The following is a 21,444-nucleotide window of genomic DNA, read 5'->3' on the forward strand; positions in this document are numbered from 1 at the left end:
CCCATCCAGTTCCCATTCCTGACCCCAAACCCCGTCAGACTCCTGTGCTGTAGATGTGGTGGCATTCAGGACACTCCCCACCAGTCCCAAGCCTGCAAAGGGGTCCCAGCTCCATCATATCCCTGTGTGAAACAGGCCTGCTCACCCCTTCCACAATGACATACTGACACACACTGAGGAGACACACAGCTCCTCCCTAACGATGGACTTAGCTGGGAATATCGATGACATACCCAGACATCCTCTGCAACCCCTCCCCAGGACTGAGGATGGATGGAATCTGAACCTTCCATGGAAATGAAATTCCTGGTCTCCAGGGGCAACCTCCTCACCACACACCCCCATCTGCCCAACCAGCACCCGTGACAAGGAGGCTGCCCTTTGGGCCTCCCGAGCAGCTGCAGGTGGGCCTGGGTCAGGGGTGGAGGGGCTGACAGAGGGTTTATGTTCGAGGCTGTGTCACAGTGTGCTGTGTTCGGCGGAGGCACCCACCTGACCGTCCTCGGTGAGTCTACCCCTTTCTCGCCTCCTTGGCTCCCACTCTACAATTTCAGGTGATGCTTCTCTCCTTTCCAACTTGATGAAGGCTGAGGCTAAAGGTCTGTGGGGTCTATGCCTTTCGTCCGCTTCGTCTGCCCCTCGTGCTTCCACTGCTCCCACCTTGTCGGATGTTGTATTGGAGCTGCAGGGGACCAGCCCCAAAATCCTTCCTGATGTACATACAGTCAGGTCTCACTGTGTGTCCAGCCCTCTACCTACAGGACCTTCTTCTCTGGACTAGGGGGTGGTCGGTTCCCCAGTCAGGATCTATTAGAATCATGAATGTGAGGGGAAATGAGGGGAGATGGATAAGGAAGAGGGATGCTCAGACTGCCAGCAGGGCTATAAGGTGATGGAAGGATTGTGGGGGCCGCTCAGGTGCTGGCCTCTGTCTCTGGTGGAGGGGGCTCCCGGGCAGAGGGCTGCATGGGCACAGTGAGGAGAGCCTTGATATGGGGACTCGGAGACAAGGAGGGGGACGCAGGACAAGGGGTAAAGGATAAAGCAAGGACTTGAGAGAATGGAGCCCAGGGTGATGGGACCATCCACCATGTAGGGATACTTAGACACCAAGAATAGGACCGGTCTAGGAAACTCTGGCAGCAGAGGTCCGTCCCCTCAAAGCCCACTCCATCTGGAGAGCCCCTGAGAAGATACTGGACCCGAGGTCCCTGATAGGGACAGGTGACAGAGATAGTACTGCTAGGTACCCGGAAATGCTAGGAGAGATAGACCCCCAGGTTTTCACAGAAAAGGGAGACCCTCAGGACAGACACAGCCCCATCCTCAGAACTGGAAATTCACTTGACACGAAAAACTTCCCCTACTGGACTCCCTGAGTTCAAGAACCAGGGTTCACAGCCCATCCCATTCAGCAACCCTAGAAGGTGGGTATCTAGGGAGGTGGGCAAGGCTGCTGTGAAGGCATGAGGTGGCCTGGAGGCAGGAAACAGACTCCTCACATGGGTAACAGAGCCCTGCAACCCAGAGATGCCAGCTCTAGGAAATCCTGGGTAAGTGACCTGGGGGATGTCACCTGAGACCTGTGTCCAAGCACACACAGATTCAGAAAGAAAGCAGGGTCTCGGGGTCATTGATATCTAGTCCTGGGGGTAGACTGAGTAGATTAGAAGGATATATGATGTGGAGAGACCCTGAGGCCATGCAGAGGCCCAGAAACTAGAGAATCTGTCACTCAGATTCTCTCCAGCAGAAGGTGGGTGAGCCTACCGATGGTTGGCCTGACCTCTAGGAGCAAGGGCCGCCTGCGGCCCAAGACATGGACAGGACACAGCTGTACCCCCACACCAGCACTCAGGTAGGTGCTGACACAACAAACATCTGCCTTGACCCACCGGCCTTCCGTCCCCACAGGTCAGCCCAAGGCCTCCCCCTCGGTCACACTCTTCCCGCCCTCCTCTGAGGAGCTCGGCGCCAACAAGGCCACCCTGGTGTGCCTCATCAGCGACTTCTACCCCAGCGGCGTGACGGTGGCCTGGAAGGCAGACGGCAGCCCCGTCACCCAGGGCGTGGAGACCACCAAGCCCTCCAAGCAGAGCAACAACAAGTACGCGGCCAGCAGCTACCTGAGCCTGACGCCTGACAAGTGGAAATCTCACAGCAGCTTCAGCTGCCTGGTCACGCACGAGGGGAGCACCGTGGAGAAGAAGGTGGCCCCCGCAGAGTGCTCTTAGGTTCCCGACGGCCCCGCCCACCGAAGGGGGCCCGGAGCCTCAGGACCTCCAGGAGGATCTTGCCTCCCATCTGGGTCATCCCGCTCTTCTCCCCGCACCCAGGCAGCACTCAATAAAGTGTTCTTTGTTCAATCAGAAATCGCGCTGTCTGCTCATTGGGATTAACCCTTTGTGTCTGATCTCAACTATCTTTAAGCGTGAATATCATTCCTTTGACTGTGTACAAAGGCGCCAGCAGAAGGCATTCTCATGTTTTTGTGGGGGATTAATTGGCCAAGAATTGCAGGAGAATTTTCCCGAACAGTATACACCAATAGCGAAACAAGATTAAAGACTCTCCTCCACAATAGGTCGGTGCATTCTTTTTTCTTTGTGTGGACCATGTGCCCGGCCAGTCATAGCTGCCTTCATTGACCTTAGGTCCCCATAGCTTCTGGAATATGTGCTGATCTCCTCCCTGGACCTGGGCTTTCAACAGCTGGAAGTAGCCCTCCTCTTAAGATGTCTATTGAGGTCCCCTCTCAGTAACATTTTTCCCTGGATTCCTACTCCATGTGGACCTTCCCCATCTTCACAGCCTAGAACATCCTCGCTTTTTAGGGGACCCTCCTTGCCAGATTCCCTAGGGACACTGTTTGTGCCCCCTCCCACAGACTGTCCCTGTCACACTCACTACAAGACCCTCTGCCTGGACCCTGGTAACTCACACTCACATTCCCACTGGTGGCACCCCCTCCCAGTGTCTCTTGCTTCCCACTAGTATTGATGTTCCATGGGAGATCGATACCACCTATGTTTTCTAGGACCCCTCAGATCAGGCCAACCCACGGTCCACCCCTTGTGCTGGCTTGACCTGCCTGGGCCTCTGTGTTAGAAATCCAGGATCAGATTCAGGGAAGGAGCTGCTGACAAGTCTCTCAACTGACTCATCTGCCTAGGAACCTAGTGTGAGATCTGAGCTGTAAGGCACATACATACACACACAGGTACAAAGGAATACAAACAATATGCACACACATGATGATCACAAACACACTGGTCCATTTCCAAACACTGCTAAGGTAGGCATCCCTCAGGAAGGTTCAGGAAGACCTGGAGGATGGGTCTACACAGAGTCCCAGCGTGGGACATGAGCAAAGAAAACCCAGTCACTGCAGTCCCCATAGAGCCATCCAGTGACAAATAGGGAGGCCAGGGAGATTCTGGTCCAGGATGGAGTGAGACAGGAGACATGATGAGCTCCTGGGAGTGAGTCTGGACAGGAAGTAGCAGACAGATCAGGGAGGACAGCAGGACTACTGACTGGCGGGCCACTGTGTCACAGAAAGGATACCAGGCCTGTATGTACCTTGTGTGAGCTCATCAGGTGACATCCCCAGGCCATGATGCAGGCAGAGACCTGGGTGTCATAACACCCTCACAGCATGAAGGTCACTTGTAAGAGTACAGTATGTGTCCTGCCTGGTGGGGCCACCGTGTGCAAATGATGCTTTCTGTACATGAGGGATGTGGGATTCTGAGTGTCTGTCAGACTCTCACACTTGGACTCAGGGCAAAACTTCTGGAAGCAGTGACCGCCCCTCCACCCACCTGGGGCCTGGCGGGTCTATCCAGCTGACAAGAGCCCACATACCTACACTCCTCCAGGTGACACCTGCCCTCCTCCAACTCATTATGGAGACTAAACACTCACCATCTACTATACCTTCCACAAGATCCTGCCAAAGGAAGGGTGCTGGAGCTTAGGGCCTGTGGAGAGATCTATCTGCTTGGGAGAAACAGGATTCTCCTCCCATCCAGTTCCCATTCCTGACCCCAAACCCCGTCAGACTCCTGTGCTGTAGATGTGGTGGCATTCAGGACACTCCCCACCAGTCCCAAGCCTGCAAAGGGGTCCCAGCTCCATCATATCCCTGTGTGAAACAGGCCTGCTCACCCCTTCCACAATGACATACTGACACACACTGAGGAGACACACAGCTCCTCCCTAACGATGGACTTAGCTGGGAATATCGATGACATACCCAGACATCCTCTGCAACCCCTCCCCAGGACTGAGGATGGATGGAATCTGAACCTTCCATGGAAATGAAATTCCTGGTCTCCAGGGGCAACCTCCTCACCACACACCCCCATCTGCCCAACCAGCACCCGTGACAAGGAGGCTGCCCTTTGGGCCTCCCGAGCAGCTGCAGGTGGGCCTGGGTCAGGGGTGGAGGGGCTGACAGAGGGTTTATGTTCGAGGCTGTGTCACAGTGTGCTGTGTTCGGCGGAGGCACCCACCTGACCGTCCTCGGTGAGTCTACCCCTTTCTCGCCTCCTTGGCTCCCACTCTACAATTTCAGGTGATGCTTCTCTCCTTTCCAACTTGATGAAGGCTGAGGCTAAAGGTCTGTGGGGTCTATGCCTTTCGTCCGCTTCGTCTGCCCCTCGTGCTTCCACTGCTCCCACCTTGTCGGATGTTGTATTGGAGCTGCAGGGGACCAGCCCCAAAATCCTTCCTGATGTACATACAGTCAGGTCTCACTGTGTGTCCAGCCCTCTACCTACAGGACCTTCTTCTCTGGACTAGGGGGTGGTCGGTTCCCCAGTCAGGATCTATTAGAATCATGAATGTGAGGGGAAATGAGGGGAGATGGATAAGGAAGAGGGATGCTCAGACTGCCAGCAGGGCTATAAGGTGATGGAAGGATTGTGGGGGCCGCTCAGGTGCTGGCCTCTGTCTCTGGTGGAGGGGGCTCCCGGGCAGAGGGCTGCATGGGCACAGTGAGGAGAGCCTTGATATGGGGACTCGGAGACAAGGAGGGGGACGCAGGACAAGGGGTAAAGGATAAAGCAAGGACTTGAGAGAATGGAGCCCAGGGTGATGGGACCATCCACCATGTAGGGATACTTAGACACCAAGAATAGGACCGGTCTAGGAAACTCTGGCAGCAGAGGTCCGTCCCCTCAAAGCCCACTCCATCTGGAGAGCCCCTGAGAAGATACTGGACCCGAGGTCCCTGATAGGGACAGGTGACAGAGATAGTACTGCTAGGTACCCGGAAATGCTAGGAGAGATAGACCCCCAGGTTTTCACAGAAAAGGGAGACCCTCAGGACAGACACAGCCCCATCCTCAGAACTGGAAATTCACTTGACACGAAAAACTTCCCCTACTGGACTCCCTGAGTTCAAGAACCAGGGTTCACAGCCCATCCCATTCAGCAACCCTAGAAGGTGGGTATCTAGGGAGGTGGGCAAGGCTGCTGTGAAGGCATGAGGTGGCCTGGAGGCAGGAAACAGACTCCTCACATGGGTAACAGAGCCCTGCAACCCAGAGATGCCAGCTCTAGGAAATCCTGGGTAAGTGACCTGGGGGATGTCACCTGAGACCTGTGTCCAAGCACACACAGATTCAGAAAGAAAGCAGGGTCTCGGGGTCATTGATATCTAGTCCTGGGGGTAGACTGAGTAGATTAGAAGGATATATGATGTGGAGAGACCCTGAGGCCATGCAGAGGCCCAGAAACTAGAGAATCTGTCACTCAGATTCTCTCCAGCAGAAGGTGGGTGAGCCTACCGATGGTTGGCCTGACCTCTAGGAGCAAGGGCCGCCTGCGGCCCAAGACATGGACAGGACACAGCTGTACCCCCACACCAGCACTCAGGTAGGTGCTGACACAACAAACATCTGCCTTGACCCACCGGCCTTCCGTCCCCACAGGTCAGCCCAAGGCCTCCCCCTCGGTCACACTCTTCCCGCCCTCCTCTGAGGAGCTCGGCGCCAACAAGGCCACCCTGGTGTGCCTCATCAGCGACTTCTACCCCAGCGGCGTGACGGTGGCCTGGAAGGCAGACGGCAGCCCCGTCACCCAGGGCGTGGAGACCACCAAGCCCTCCAAGCAGAGCAACAACAAGTACGCGGCCAGCAGCTACCTGAGCCTGACGCCTGACAAGTGGAAATCTCACAGCAGCTTCAGCTGCCTGGTCACGCACGAGGGGAGCACCGTGGAGAAGAAGGTGGCCCCCGCAGAGTGCTCTTAGGTTCCCGACGGCCCCGCCCACCGAAGGGGGCCCGGAGCCTCAGGACCTCCAGGAGGATCTTGCCTCCCATCTGGGTCATCCCGCTCTTCTCCCCGCACCCAGGCAGCACTCAATAAAGTGTTCTTTGTTCAATCAGAAATCGCGCTGTCTGCTCATTGGGATTAACCCTTTGTGTCTGATCTCAACTATCTTTAAGCGTGAATATCATTCCTTTGACTGTGTACAAAGGCGCCAGCAGAAGGCATTCTCATGTTTTTGTGGGGGATTAATTGGCCAAGAATTGCAGGAGAATTTTCCCGAACAGTATACACCAATAGCGAAACAAGATTAAAGACTCTCCTCCACAATAGGTCGGTGCATTCTTTTTTCTTTGTGTGGACCATGTGCCCGGCCAGTCATAGCTGCCTTCATTGACCTTAGGTCCCCATAGCTTCTGGAATATGTGCTGATCTCCTCCCTGGACCTGGGCTTTCAACAGCTGGAAGTAGCCCTCCTCTTAAGATGTCTATTGAGGTCCCCTCTCAGTAACATTTTTCCCTGGATTCCTACTCCATGTGGACCTTCCCCATCTTCACAGCCTAGAACATCCTCGCTTTTTAGGGGACCCTCCTTGCCAGATTCCCTAGGGACACTGTTTGTGCCCCCTCCCACAGACTGTCCCTGTCACACTCACTACAAGACCCTCTGCCTGGACCCTGGTAACTCACACTCACATTCCCACTGGTGGCACCCCCTCCCAGTGTCTCTTGCTTCCCACTAGTATTGATGTTCCATGGGAGATCGATACCACCTATGTTTTCTAGGACCCCTCAGATCAGGCCAACCCACGGTCCACCCCTTGTGCTGGCTTGACCTGCCTGGGCCTCTGTGTTAGAAATCCAGGATCAGATTCAGGGAAGGAGCTGCTGACAAGTCTCTCAACTGACTCATCTGCCTAGGAACCTAGTGTGAGATCTGAGCTGTAAGGCACATACATACACACACAGGTACAAAGGAATACAAACAATATGCACACACATGATGATCACAAACACACTGGTCCATTTCCAAACACTGCTAAGGTAGGCATCCCTCAGGAAGGTTCAGGAAGACCTGGAGGATGGGTCTACACAGAGTCCCAGCGTGGGACATGAGCAAAGAAAACCCAGTCACTGCAGTCCCCATAGAGCCATCCAGTGACAAATAGGGAGGCCAGGGAGATTCTGGTCCAGGATGGAGTGAGACAGGAGACATGATGAGCTCCTGGGAGTGAGTCTGGACAGGAAGTAGCAGACAGATCAGGGAGGACAGCAGGACTACTGACTGGCGGGCCACTGTGTCACAGAAAGGATACCAGGCCTGTATGTACCTTGTGTGAGCTCATCAGGTGACATCCCCAGGCCATGATGCAGGCAGAGACCTGGGTGTCATAACACCCTCACAGCATGAAGGTCACTTGTAAGAGTACAGTATGTGTCCTGCCTGGTGGGGCCACCGTGTGCAAATGATGCTTTCTGTACATGAGGGATGTGGGATTCTGAGTGTCTGTCAGACTCTCACACTTGGACTCAGGGCAAAACTTCTGGAAGCAGTGACCGCCCCTCCACCCACCTGGGGCCTGGCGGGTCTATCCAGCTGACAAGAGCCCACATACCTACACTCCTCCAGGTGACACCTGCCCTCCTCCAACTCATTATGGAGACTAAACACTCACCATCTACTATACCTTCCACAAGATCCTGCCAAAGGAAGGGTGCTGGAGCTTAGGGCCTGTGGAGAGATCTATCTGCTTGGGAGAAACAGGATTCTCCTCCCATCCAGTTCCCATTCCTGACCCCAAACCCCGTCAGACTCCTGTGCTGTAGATGTGGTGGCATTCAGGACACTCCCCACCAGTCCCAAGCCTGCAAAGGGGTCCCAGCTCCATCATATCCCTGTGTGAAACAGGCCTGCTCACCCCTTCCACAATGACATACTGACACACACTGAGGAGACACACAGCTCCTCCCTAACGATGGACTTAGCTGGGAATATCGATGACATACCCAGACATCCTCTGCAACCCCTCCCCAGGACTGAGGATGGATGGAATCTGAACCTTCCATGGAAATGAAATTCCTGGTCTCCAGGGGCAACCTCCTCACCACACACCCCCATCTGCCCAACCAGCACCCGTGACAAGGAGGCTGCCCTTTGGGCCTCCCGAGCAGCTGCAGGTGGGCCTGGGTCAGGGGTGGAGGGGCTGACAGAGGGTTTATGTTCGAGGCTGTGTCACAGTGTGCTGTGTTCGGCGGAGGCACCCACCTGACCGTCCTCGGTGAGTCTACCCCTTTCTCGCCTCCTTGGCTCCCACTCTACAATTTCAGGTGATGCTTCTCTCCTTTCCAACTTGATGAAGGCTGAGGCTAAAGGTCTGTGGGGTCTATGCCTTTCGTCCGCTTCGTCTGCCCCTCGTGCTTCCACTGCTCCCACCTTGTCGGATGTTGTATTGGAGCTGCAGGGGACCAGCCCCAAAATCCTTCCTGATGTACATACAGTCAGGTCTCACTGTGTGTCCAGCCCTCTACCTACAGGACCTTCTTCTCTGGACTAGGGGGTGGTCGGTTCCCCAGTCAGGATCTATTAGAATCATGAATGTGAGGGGAAATGAGGGGAGATGGATAAGGAAGAGGGATGCTCAGACTGCCAGCAGGGCTATAAGGTGATGGAAGGATTGTGGGGGCCGCTCAGGTGCTGGCCTCTGTCTCTGGTGGAGGGGGCTCCCGGGCAGAGGGCTGCATGGGCACAGTGAGGAGAGCCTTGATATGGGGACTCGGAGACAAGGAGGGGGACGCAGGACAAGGGGTAAAGGATAAAGCAAGGACTTGAGAGAATGGAGCCCAGGGTGATGGGACCATCCACCATGTAGGGATACTTAGACACCAAGAATAGGACCGGTCTAGGAAACTCTGGCAGCAGAGGTCCGTCCCCTCAAAGCCCACTCCATCTGGAGAGCCCCTGAGAAGATACTGGACCCGAGGTCCCTGATAGGGACAGGTGACAGAGATAGTACTGCTAGGTACCCGGAAATGCTAGGAGAGATAGACCCCCAGGTTTTCACAGAAAAGGGAGACCCTCAGGACAGACACAGCCCCATCCTCAGAACTGGAAATTCACTTGACACGAAAAACTTCCCCTACTGGACTCCCTGAGTTCAAGAACCAGGGTTCACAGCCCATCCCATTCAGCAACCCTAGAAGGTGGGTATCTAGGGAGGTGGGCAAGGCTGCTGTGAAGGCATGAGGTGGCCTGGAGGCAGGAAACAGACTCCTCACATGGGTAACAGAGCCCTGCAACCCAGAGATGCCAGCTCTAGGAAATCCTGGGTAAGTGACCTGGGGGATGTCACCTGAGACCTGTGTCCAAGCACACCCAGATTCAGAAAGAAAGCAGGGTCTCGGGGTCATTGATATCTAGTCCTGGGGGTAGACTGAGTAGATTAGAAGGATATATGATGTGGAGAGACCCTGAGGCCATGCAGAGGCCCAGAAACTAGAGAATCTGTCACTCAGATTCTCTCCAGCAGAAGGTGGGTGAGCCTACCGATGGTTGGCCTGACCTCTAGGAGCAAGGGCCGCCTGCGGCCCAAGACATGGACAGGACACAGCTGTACCCCCACACCAGCACTCAGGTAGGTGCTGACACAACAAACATCTGCCTTGACCCACCGGCCTTCCGTCCCCACAGGTCAGCCCAAGGCCTCCCCCTCGGTCACACTCTTCCCGCCCTCCTCTGAGGAGCTCGGCGCCAACAAGGCCACCCTGGTGTGCCTCATCAGCGACTTCTACCCCAGCGGCGTGACGGTGGCCTGGAAGGCAGACGGCAGCCCCGTCACCCAGGGCGTGGAGACCACCAAGCCCTCCAAGCAGAGCAACAACAAGTACGCGGCCAGCAGCTACCTGAGCCTGACGCCTGACAAGTGGAAATCTCACAGCAGCTTCAGCTGCCTGGTCACGCACGAGGGGAGCACCGTGGAGAAGAAGGTGGCCCCCGCAGAGTGCTCTTAGGTTCCCGACGGCCCCGCCCACCGAAGGGGGCCCGGAGCCTCAGGACCTCCAGGAGGATCTTGCCTCCCATCTGGGTCATCCCGCTCTTCTCCCCGCACCCAGGCAGCACTCAATAAAGTGTTCTTTGTTCAATCAGAAATCGCGCTGTCTGCTCATTGGGATTAACCCTTTGTGTCTGATCTCAACTATCTTTAAGCGTGAATATCATTCCTTTGACTGTGTACAAAGGCGCCAGCAGAAGGCATTCTCATGTTTTTGTGGGGGATTAATTGGCCAAGAATTGCAGGAGAATTTTCCCGAACAGTATACACCAATAGCGAAACAAGATTAAAGACTCTCCTCCACAATAGGTCGGTGCATTCTTTTTTCTTTGTGTGGACCATGTGCCCGGCCAGTCATAGCTGCCTTCATTGACCTTAGGTCCCCATAGCTTCTGGAATATGTGCTGATCTCCTCCCTGGACCTGGGCTTTCAACAGCTGGAAGTAGCCCTCCTCTTAAGATGTCTATTGAGGTCCCCTCTCAGTAACATTTTTCCCTGGATTCCTACTCCATGTGGACCTTCCCCATCTTCACAGCCTAGAACATCCTCGCTTTTTAGGGGACCCTCCTTGCCAGATTCCCTAGGGACACTGTTTGTGCCCCCTCCCACAGACTGTCCCTGTCACACTCACTACAAGACCCTCTGCCTGGACCCTGGTAACTCACACTCACATTCCCACTGGTGGCACCCCCTCCCAGTGTCTCTTGCTTCCCACTAGTATTGATGTTCCATGGGAGATCGATACCACCTATGTTTTCTAGGACCCCTCAGATCAGGCCAACCCACGGTCCACCCCTTGTGCTGGCTTGACCTGCCTGGGCCTCTGTGTTAGAAATCCAGGATCAGATTCAGGGAAGGAGCTGCTGACAAGTCTCTCAACTGACTCATCTGCCTAGGAACCTAGTGTGAGATCTGAGCTGTAAGGCACATACATACACACACAGGTACAAAGGAATACAAACAATATGCACACACATGATGATCACAAACACACTGGTCCATTTCCAAACACTGCTAAGGTAGGCATCCCTCAGGAAGGTTCAGGAAGACCTGGAGGATGGGTCTACACAGAGTCCCAGCGTGGGACATGAGCAAAGAAAACCCAGTCACTGCAGTCCCCATAGAGCCATCCAGTGACAAATAGGGAGGCCAGGGAGATTCTGGTCCAGGATGGAGTGAGACAGGAGACATGATGAGCTCCTGGGAGTGAGTCTGGACAGGAAGTAGCAGACAGATCAGGGAGGACAGCAGGACTACTGACTGGCGGGCCACTGTGTCACAGAAAGGATACCAGGCCTGTATGTACCTTGTGTGAGCTCATCAGGTGACATCCCCAGGCCATGATGCAGGCAGAGACCTGGGTGTCATAACACCCTCACAGCATGAAGGTCACTTGTAAGAGTACAGTATGTGTCCTGCCTGGTGGGGCCACCGTGTGCAAATGATGCTTTCTGTACATGAGGGATGTGGGATTCTGAGTGTCTGTCAGACTCTCACACTTGGACTCAGGGCAAAACTTCTGGAAGCAGTGACCGCCCCTCCACCCACCTGGGGCCTGGCGGGTCTATCCAGCTGACAAGAGCCCACATACCTACACTCCTCCAGGTGACACCTGCCCTCCTCCAACTCATTATGGAGACTAAACACTCACCATCTACTATACCTTCCACAAGATCCTGCCAAAGGAAGGGTGCTGGAGCTTAGGGCCTGTGGAGAGATCTATCTGCTTGGGAGAAACAGGATTCTCCTCCCATCCAGTTCCCATTCCTGACCCCAAACCCCGTCAGACTCCTGTGCTGTAGATGTGGTGGCATTCAGGACACTCCCCACCAGTCCCAAGCCTGCAAAGGGGTCCCAGCTCCATCATATCCCTGTGTGAAACAGGCCTGCTCACCCCTTCCACAATGACATACTGACACACACTGAGGAGACACACAGCTCCTCCCTAACGATGGACTTAGCTGGGAATATCGATGACATACCCAGACATCCTCTGCAACCCCTCCCCAGGACTGAGGATGGATGGAATCTGAACCTTCCATGGAAATGAAATTCCTGGTCTCCAGGGGCAACCTCCTCACCACACACCCCCATCTGCCCAACCAGCACCCGTGACAAGGAGGCTGCCCTTTGGGCCTCCCGAGCAGCTGCAGGTGGGCCTGGGTCAGGGGTGGAGGGGCTGACAGAGGGTTTATGTTCGAGGCTGTGTCACAGTGTGCTGTGTTCGGCGGAGGCACCCACCTGACCGTCCTCGGTGAGTCTACCCCTTTCTCGCCTCCTTGGCTCCCACTCTACAATTTCAGGTGATGCTTCTCTCCTTTCCAACTTGATGAAGGCTGAGGCTAAAGGTCTGTGGGGTCTATGCCTTTCGTCCGCTTCGTCTGCCCCTCGTGCTTCCACTGCTCCCACCTTGTCGGATGTTGTATTGGAGCTGCAGGGGACCAGCCCCAAAATCCTTCCTGATGTACATACAGTCAGGTCTCACTGTGTGTCCAGCCCTCTACCTACAGGACCTTCTTCTCTGGACTAGGGGGTGGTCGGTTCCCCAGTCAGGATCTATTAGAATCATGAATGTGAGGGGAAATGAGGGGAGATGGATAAGGAAGAGGGATGCTCAGACTGCCAGCAGGGCTATAAGGTGATGGAAGGATTGTGGGGGCCGCTCAGGTGCTGGCCTCTGTCTCTGGTGGAGGGGGCTCCCGGGCAGAGGGCTGCATGGGCACAGTGAGGAGAGCCTTGATATGGGGACTCGGAGACAAGGAGGGGGACGCAGGACAAGGGGTAAAGGATAAAGCAAGGACTTGAGAGAATGGAGCCCAGGGTGATGGGACCATCCACCATGTAGGGATACTTAGACACCAAGAATAGGACCGGTCTAGGAAACTCTGGCAGCAGAGGTCCGTCCCCTCAAAGCCCACTCCATCTGGAGAGCCCCTGAGAAGATACTGGACCCGAGGTCCCTGATAGGGACAGGTGACAGAGATAGTACTGCTAGGTACCCGGAAATGCTAGGAGAGATAGACCCCCAGGTTTTCACAGAAAAGGGAGACCCTCAGGACAGACACAGCCCCATCCTCAGAACTGGAAATTCACTTGACACGAAAAACTTCCCCTACTGGACTCCCTGAGTTCAAGAACCAGGGTTCACAGCCCATCCCATTCAGCAACCCTAGAAGGTGGGTATCTAGGGAGGTGGGCAAGGCTGCTGTGAAGGCATGAGGTGGCCTGGAGGCAGGAAACAGACTCCTCACATGGGTAACAGAGCCCTGCAACCCAGAGATGCCAGCTCTAGGAAATCCTGGGTAAGTGACCTGGGGGATGTCACCTGAGACCTGTGTCCAAGCACACCCAGATTCAGAAAGAAAGCAGGGTCTCGGGGTCATTGATATCTAGTCCTGGGGGTAGACTGAGTAGATTAGAAGGATATATGATGTGGAGAGACCCTGAGGCCATGCAGAGGCCCAGAAACTAGAGAATCTGTCACTCAGATTCTCTCCAGCAGAAGGTGGGTGAGCCTACCGATGGTTGGCCTGACCTCTAGGAGCAAGGGCCGCCTGCGGCCCAAGACATGGACAGGACACAGCTGTACCCCCACACCAGCACTCAGGTAGGTGCTGACACAACAAACATCTGCCTTGACCCACCGGCCTTCCGTCCCCACAGGTCAGCCCAAGGCCTCCCCCTCGGTCACACTCTTCCCGCCCTCCTCTGAGGAGCTCGGCGCCAACAAGGCCACCCTGGTGTGCCTCATCAGCGACTTCTACCCCAGCGGCGTGACGGTGGCCTGGAAGGCAGACGGCAGCCCCGTCACCCAGGGCGTGGAGACCACCAAGCCCTCCAAGCAGAGCAACAACAAGTACGCGGCCAGCAGCTACCTGAGCCTGACGCCTGACAAGTGGAAATCTCACAGCAGCTTCAGCTGCCTGGTCACGCACGAGGGGAGCACCGTGGAGAAGAAGGTGGCCCCCGCAGAGTGCTCTTAGGTTCCCGACGGCCCCGCCCACCAAAGGGGGCCCGGAGCCTCAGGACCTCCAGGAGGATCTTGCCTCCCATCTGGGTCATCCCGCCCTTCTCCCCGCACCCAGGCAACACTCAATAAAGTGTTCTTTGTTCAATCAGAAATCTTGGTCTCTGCTCATCTGGATTTTACACTTTGTGTCCTGAACTCAACCGTCTTCAGGGTGAACAGTGTTGCTGGTCCAATGGGGAGGAGACAACCCCCCCACCAACAGGTCTTTGTGGGGTAGATCCCTCTGGTCCATATTAGCAGAGATAAAATTCCATACCGGGAAGTGGGAAACAGCCCGATCCAGGTTCCAAACATCCACACCTTACATTCCCTATACTTGTAGGTCTCCTGTAGGCCATATCCCCTCCTAGGCCTATCTGGATTCATTGCCCTTGAGGTCTCTGGCTTCTTGCTGAGTGTCAAATCCCTCCAGACCTGGGACCTCTCCAATAAAGACTAGCCCACCTCCAGTGATGTGCCATTCTCCCTTCCCTGAAGGCCCTCACCCATGGCCAGGCCTTCTCTGGGTTCCTATCCCATTTGGAAATTCCCACCAGCCCATCTTAGAGAATCGTCACTCTATCAGGGCCCCCAAACCCCTGTCTCCCTAAGAACCTTGCCCTGTTCCCCTTCTCCTGCCACACTCACTACAAGACACTCAGTCCCTGGAAGCTGGTCTTCCAGCTTCCGCCTGGGGGCTTCTGGTGCCCCTCTTTCCACATGTGTCATGGATGATCCAGTTGCACTCATCCCCTGGATGACAGAGACCCCTCAGAGTCAAGTACACAACTGACCCCATCAATAGCACTAAAGCTAAAATGCTCATGTGTTTTCTGTGCGCCCACGAATCCAAGTCAAGACCCATTCTGATTTGTGCCATGGACCTATGTGTGAACTCATTCATTTCCTGGAAAGCTGAGAATGGACTCTGAGAGACAGGAAGACTGCACTGCTAGGAGCCAGCTCAGAATGTCGAGTCCTGGTGCTGTGTCCAGTAGACAGACTGGACACACACAACCACGATAAACTCATGTGCGCACACTAGTACACACTCATGCCTGTTCTAGCATACATGACCATGATGAGCATGTGTCTAGGACTGATCCTAGATTCCAAACCCCTCATGGGCCTCAGCTCTGCAGGGGGCACAGGCCCCATCATGTCTCTGTTGGAAACAGGACTCCCCCCCGCCAAAAAAAAAAAGGAAACAGGACTCTCATTTTCTCCAGGTGTCTATGGCAAGCTGAGTCATCGACAGAGCTCCAACCAGGAAGCTACCTGGGATAGGACATGTCACTCAAACATTGAAGGAAATGAAAGGACAGGTGGGGAGGGGGCTGCACCCAAGCGCCCATGCGCCAGAACAGACCCCAAGAAGAGGAGGCTGGACTTTGAGCCTCCAAAGCAGCCAGCTGCACATGGGCCTGGGGCAGGGGAGGGGCTGCAGGGTTGACAGAGGGTTTGTGTTCAAGGCTGTATCACTGTGTTACGTGTTCGGCTCAGGAACCCAACTGACCGTCCTTGGTGAGTCTCCCCCTTTCCCTCTCTTTGGGGACCAGAGTGATATTTTGGACATTTTCCTCTCCTTTCTTTCCTGACTGTGGCTGGGGTCTGAACCTCTCTGGGGCCCAGCACCTTCTCTGTTGGGTCACCCCCAAACCCCCTTCACCCTGTTCTCTCTTCTCAGACTCCTGGTCAGGGCAGGACAGGATGGTCCCAGAGACCCCTTCCTGTTCGCCCTCACTCTGACCCTGACTGGGCACTCTCTGGGGTCCTCTCCCTGGTGTCCTGGGTGTTCAGTAACCTGAGTTCTCCCTGAACCCACACATGGGAAATGAGGGATGAAGGAGCATAGGACTGGGGGACTTGGGCTGGGGCACAAAGACCATGGGTTGTGGAAAAGGTGCTGGCACAGCTCAACTGTCCAAACGTGTGTGACACTTGGGTCCTGTGCTTGCCGGGTTCTAGGTGGGATCTAATGAGGACTCGTGGTTGGCACGAGATGGAAGAGGACTCGGGCAAAAGAAACAAGGACCAAGGGAGGATTTTCTATGACAAGGTGGCCTCAGAGGAGGGGTCCCTCGTCTTCCTCCAGGACAGGCAGGATCTCCTCAGACTGGGCAGGGCTTAGGCCACTCAGGTCCCAAGGGTTCCCCAGTCCCATAGAAATGCTGGAGGACAGACCTCTGAGCAGATGCTGGAGCATCTGGTGACGGGTGACCCACAGGGACAGGGATGGATCCTACGTCTGCCAGGCACACTGCAGTGCTTGGACAGGCAGATCCCCAGTATAGGGTCCTGGGCAAGGTGACCCCTAAGAAAAGCCCCTGCTCCAGATACACACCTCTTCCACTAACCCTCCACCGACTGTACTGGAATGCATCCCACGGCAGACTCTCTCTCCCCCTCAGGCAGCCTCAGAGGGTCTCTGTCAGGAAGTGGCCAGGAGTGCATTGATAGATTCAGGGTAAACATGGGCAAGAAAATCCCGCCCAGAAAGGGTTGAGAGCCTAGCACCATGACAGACAGATGAGGTCTACATGACCAGACTCCAGACTTGGACCTGGCGGGACACGCCATAGGACAGACAGGGAAAGACGAAGTGTCCTGCTGATAAATCCACTAACAAGGGAACCCATGGGGGACAAACGTGGGGGATAAGGACATGTGACGATGGAGAGGGAGGACACGACAGTGGGGCTCAGCTCTTCCAAAATTGGACATTCGGATGCTCCCCCAATGGAAGGTGAGTTATCCTAATACCATAGCTGATGTGACCTCAAGGAGCAAGGACCGCCTGAGGCCCAAGACATGGACATGACACAGCTGTACCTCCACACCAGCACTCAGGTAGGTGCTGACACAACAAACATCTGCCTTGACCCACTGGCCTTCCGTCCCCACAGGTCAGCCCAAGGCCTCCCCCTCGGTTACACTCTTCCCGCCCTCCTCTGAGGAGCTCGGCGCCAACAAGGCCACCCTGGTGTGCCTCATCAGTGACTTCTACCCCAGCGGCGTGACGGTGGCCTGGAAGGCAGATGGCAGCCCCATCACCCAGGGCGTGGAGACCACCAAGCCCTCCAAGCAGAGCAACAACAAGTACGCGGCCAGCAGCTACCTGAGCCTGACGCCTGACAAGTGGAAATCTCACAGCAGCTTCAGCTGCCTGGTCACGCACGAGGGGAGCACTGTGGAGAAGAAGGTGGCCCCCGCAGAGTGCTCTTAGGTTCCCGATGCCCCCCGCCCACCGAAGGGGGCTTGGAGCCTCAGGACCTCCAGGAGGATCTTGCCTCCCATCTGGGTCTTCCCAGCCCTTTTCCCCACACTCAGGCAACACTCAATAAAGTGTCCTTTATTCAATCAGAAATCACGGTCTCTGCTTATTTGGATTTTACACTTTGTGTCCTGAACTCAATAGTTTTTAGGGATTAACATCATTCCTTGGGCATTGTGGGAAAGGAGTCTGCAGAAGGCAACCTCATGTGTTTTTGAGGGCTAGTTTTACTCTCACCTATAATTGCCAGAATATTCCGGTACAGGAGAAACACAATAGACCATCATCCCCAATGTCTCTTTACTTGCTCTTCTAATGGACCTCATCAGTCACCAGCAATCCTGAAGCCCACTTGACTTGGGTTCCCTGTAGACTCCTGGATAATGTCTGAGCTCTTCCTTGGACCTGGGGCCTCTCCATCAGGGATGAACTGCCTCAGAGATGTCCCACTCTCTTTTCTTTTATGACCCCACTCAATGCTGTGTTTTCTCTTGCCTCCTATTCCATAGGGGCATTCCCATCCACAGCCTAGAGCATCCCTCCTTCCTTAGAGGATTCCCTGCTCTTGCCTCCCCTGTGCCCCTCCCACACAGGACTCTGTCACACTCACTACAAGACCTACAGTCCCTGCACCCTATTCACTCAATCGCATACCCCCACTGGGGGCCCCTCCTTCCACATCTGTCATGGGGGTCCCAGCTGTATTCAAAGCCTGGAAGGCAGGAGCCCCTTAGAATCCAATCCATCGCTGACCCCATCACAAGCACTAAACCAAAATGCCCATGGGTAGTCACTGGGGCCATGTGGGTTGTGGACTGACTCACCTTCTTAGATGTTGGAAATGGGCCCTGAGAACCAGGTGGACTGCTGTGCTAGGAGCTGGCTCAGCATGGTGGATGTAGTCTCAGGGTCCCACAGACAGACTGGACATGCGTGCATGCACAACATGCACACTCACAGGCACAATAAACTCAAATCCACACACTAGCACACACTCACGCACCTGCTATTGCACACATGGTCATGTTGCACATGTGTCTAGGCTGTGTGGTGGCATCCAGAACCCTCCATGGCCCTCAACTCTGCAGGAAGCACAGGCCTCACTGTGTCTGGAAACAAGACTGTCACGTCTTCCAGGTGGCATTCCCCAAGCAAGCTGGGCCACAGACAGAGCTCCGTCCAGGAAGCTACCTAAGATGGGATATGTCACTCAGACATCCCTCTTACCCTCCATGTCTGGGGATGGGAGGAAGCTCACCCCTCCAAGAAGTGAAGGGACGGTGGGGAGAGGGCCCCCCTCTCAAGCTCTCATGGGCCAGACCAGCCCCCATAAAGAGGAGGCTGGACTTTGAGCCTCCCAAGCAGCTGCAGGTGGACCTGGGTTTGGCGGGGAGGGGGTGTGCTGCCAGGGGTGACAGAGGGTTTATGTTCGAAGCTGTGTCACTGTGTTATGTGTTCAGCAGAAGGACCCAGGTGACTGTCCTAGGTGAGTTTTACCCTTTCTCTCTTTTGTGACCAGGGTGAAATTTGGAGGCATTTTTCTCTCCTTTCTGTCCTCAGTGTGGCTGGAGTCTGAATTTCTCTGGAAACTTCACCTTCTTGTCTGGCTATCTCACCTCCTGTAGCCTATTCCTGCTCTGAAGCACCTGGTGGGGTCGTGGGGACAGGATGGGCCAGTTCTAGTGACCCCGACCTGTCCCTCCTCCTTGTGGCTCAGAGCTGCTCCTCCAGTTGACCATCTCCTCTGGCCTCTGGGGTAGAAGGAATCCTCATTTTTCCTTATGGGGTAGTTGCATTCTTACTCAGAATAGCCCAGAGACTGTTCCAGAATAGAAGATAGGCCAGCAGGACAGGACAGCCCACCCTCAGCACCTTCCCTATATTTACCACTCTTGTGTAGACCACATTCACTCCCAACGGTCTTGGGGCCCACTGCCCATGGTTCCCCAGGGCCTCCTGGCTAATGTGTAAGCTCCTCCGTGGAATCCTGGGTCTCCTTGGAAGAGACAAGAGCTTGGAAAACAGAAACCATGTTGAAGACAGACCGACAGAAGCCCTATATGAAGACACTAAGGAGAGCTGCCAGGGAAAGATCTCAGACAGTTTGATGCTGTAGGACAGACAGATTTCTCACAGAGCTCTAGGATCTCGAGGCTGATGCCAGCCAGGAACGGGGAGCTCAGGGATGGGACGGCGAGTTAGCAGGACAGGTGAATCTGCAGAGGGCCCGAGGCCAAAGAGAGGGTGCAGGGATCCCCTGAGCCAGGCATCAGGGTGCTCCCGACAGTGTTGGGGGGCTCCTGCCAGGCCCCATGCCCACATCCCCAACCCTGCTCCCGGTGCCAAATCAGCTCTCAATAAACTGTCCTTTTGTCAATCAGAAATCATGCCCTCTAATTTTGGGGGGTCTCATATTTAATTTGCAACCTCTCCAGGATTCTAGGGTGAAGTGTATGGGATCTTTGGCACCCGCTAGGAAAATAGCCCAAGAGGAGGGGCCCACAGTCTCCCTGGTGGTGCCTCCAGGGAAACTGGCCTGGACATGGGAAATCTGGTCACTAGGACCTCAGTCCCTCTGTCCTCTCCTTCTACCATTCTTCCTCTAGCACAGAACCAAGCCCACCTCCTGCTCTCTCTGATTGGAGCTGCCCATGGCTGGTGACCTCCAGATAAGCCCTCCCTCCCTGACCTTGTGGAGACCCTCTACATACTGGTGTCCTCTCTCCCTCAGTCTGGAAGCCCTGCTCGGGCCTGGACACCTCTGCTCCTGGCCCTCGCCCCCTGTATGCCCTCCTCCCCCACCGCCCAACTCACCTTCTGCCCACCTTTACCCCCTCCCCGTCATTCCCTCAGGCTGGACCACCCATGGGGCCCAGGACATTCCAGCAGCTCGGCTTCACGGGCTCTTAAATCTGGGAACCACTTCAATTCCTCAGCCGATGGCAGATTCAGAGATGTAAGAGGAATAGGAGGAAGCCAGGAAGGAAACTCGCACAAAAGCCCTGTCTGAAGGCTCAGATACTTGCCAAAATAAGCTCTGAGCTCCCCAGGAACCAGCACAAGGAGGGAAATAGGTGCCTCACCATTTCTCTGAGAAGAAACAAAGCCTTTGCTGGAGGGCCCCTGGTGTCTCAATGCTGAGGCCAGGCATCTTGTACCATAATAAAAGGTGGGATGTGTTTTACCAGAGGCCTCCCCACTAATGGGACTCAGGCTCTGACATGCACACAGATGACTACCTGGCAACCTCGGGATATGGCAATGACCATAAGGATTGCTACCGCTTGCTCCTCCATGGGGAACCCCCTTGTTCCTGTCTCCATTACCGCCAGGTCACCAAGGCTGGTCACATAGTCATAGTCCCCTGATTTGGCCCAGTGTGGCCCAGGCAGGCAAGCTCCTGCCCTCCGATCCAGAATGGACCCCTGGTGCCAAGTCACAGCTCCTTGCATCCAGAGCCCATGCCCATTCTACCTGATGGCCCCTCGAGTATTCCGGGCCTATGAGCCACTCCCTGATTCATGCCCCAGCTCTGCCAAAGAAAGATGGGGTTCTGTCTCAGGTGTGTGGCTCAGAAAGTCACCTGCCATCTTCGGGGCGGGGCATTATTTATTCAGAATTAGCTCCATTCAATCCTGGACATCACTGAGAACACCAAGGTCCATCTGGGGACTTTCTCTGTGGGACTGTGGGCCTCCAGGGGCCTCTGGGCATCTGGGATCCTGGCTGCTTTCTGACTTTAGTGGGGAGAGAGGACCCAGTCCCAATACCCACAGCCCTTTGTGCTGGGCCCCTGGGCTCCCGCTCCTCCCCTGCACTCTGGGGGACTAGAGAG

The 21,444-nt window shown here is 55.1% G+C and overlaps 1 protein-coding gene, 1 long non-coding RNA gene and 4 gene segments (V, D, J or C); all 6 read left to right on the top strand.

Annotated features, from left to right (window-relative positions):
* The first annotated feature begins 444 nt into the window (after positions 1-444).
* LOC112676899 (immunoglobulin lambda constant 7-like) lies at positions 445-2,234 on the top strand. The segment is given in 2 exon segments: positions 445-505; positions 1,915-2,234. Coding segments are annotated over 2 exon segments (381 nt in total).
* A 2,235-nt stretch (positions 2,235-4,469) lies between these two features.
* On the top strand, positions 4,470-6,259 carry LOC112676900 (immunoglobulin lambda constant 7). Its single transcript, XM_035706202.2, has 2 exons — positions 4,470-4,530; positions 5,940-6,259. The coding sequence occupies exons 1-2, from the start codon at positions 4,470-4,472 to the stop codon at positions 6,257-6,259; spliced, it is 381 nt and encodes a 126-aa protein (XP_035562095.1).
* A 2,220-nt stretch (positions 6,260-8,479) lies between these two features.
* Positions 8,480-10,423, top strand: LOC112676901 (immunoglobulin lambda constant 7-like). The segment is given in 2 exon segments: positions 8,480-8,555; positions 9,965-10,423. Coding segments are annotated over 2 exon segments (381 nt in total).
* Positions 10,424-12,504: 2,081 nt separating this feature from the next.
* LOC112676902 (immunoglobulin lambda constant 7-like) lies at positions 12,505-14,448 on the top strand. The segment is given in 2 exon segments: positions 12,505-12,580; positions 13,990-14,448. Coding segments are annotated over 2 exon segments (381 nt in total).
* A 1,255-nt stretch (positions 14,449-15,703) lies between these two features.
* LOC125752149 (immunoglobulin lambda constant 7-like) lies at positions 15,704-17,702 on the top strand. The segment is given in 2 exon segments: positions 15,704-15,859; positions 17,242-17,702. Coding segments are annotated over 2 exon segments (426 nt in total).
* Positions 17,703-19,046: 1,344 nt separating this feature from the next.
* Positions 19,047-20,793, top strand: LOC112676332 (uncharacterized). Its single transcript, XR_003146446.3, has 2 exons — positions 19,047-19,095; positions 20,463-20,793. It is a non-coding gene; the product is annotated as an uncharacterized LOC112676332 (long non-coding RNA).
* The last annotated feature ends 651 nt before the right edge of the window (positions 20,794-21,444 follow it).

The sequence above is a fragment of the Canis lupus genome, chromosome 26, assembly GCF_003254725.2.
Source record: "Canis lupus dingo isolate Sandy chromosome 26, ASM325472v2, whole genome shotgun sequence".
NCBI classification, from domain to species: Eukaryota; Metazoa; Chordata; class Mammalia; order Carnivora; family Canidae; genus Canis; species Canis lupus.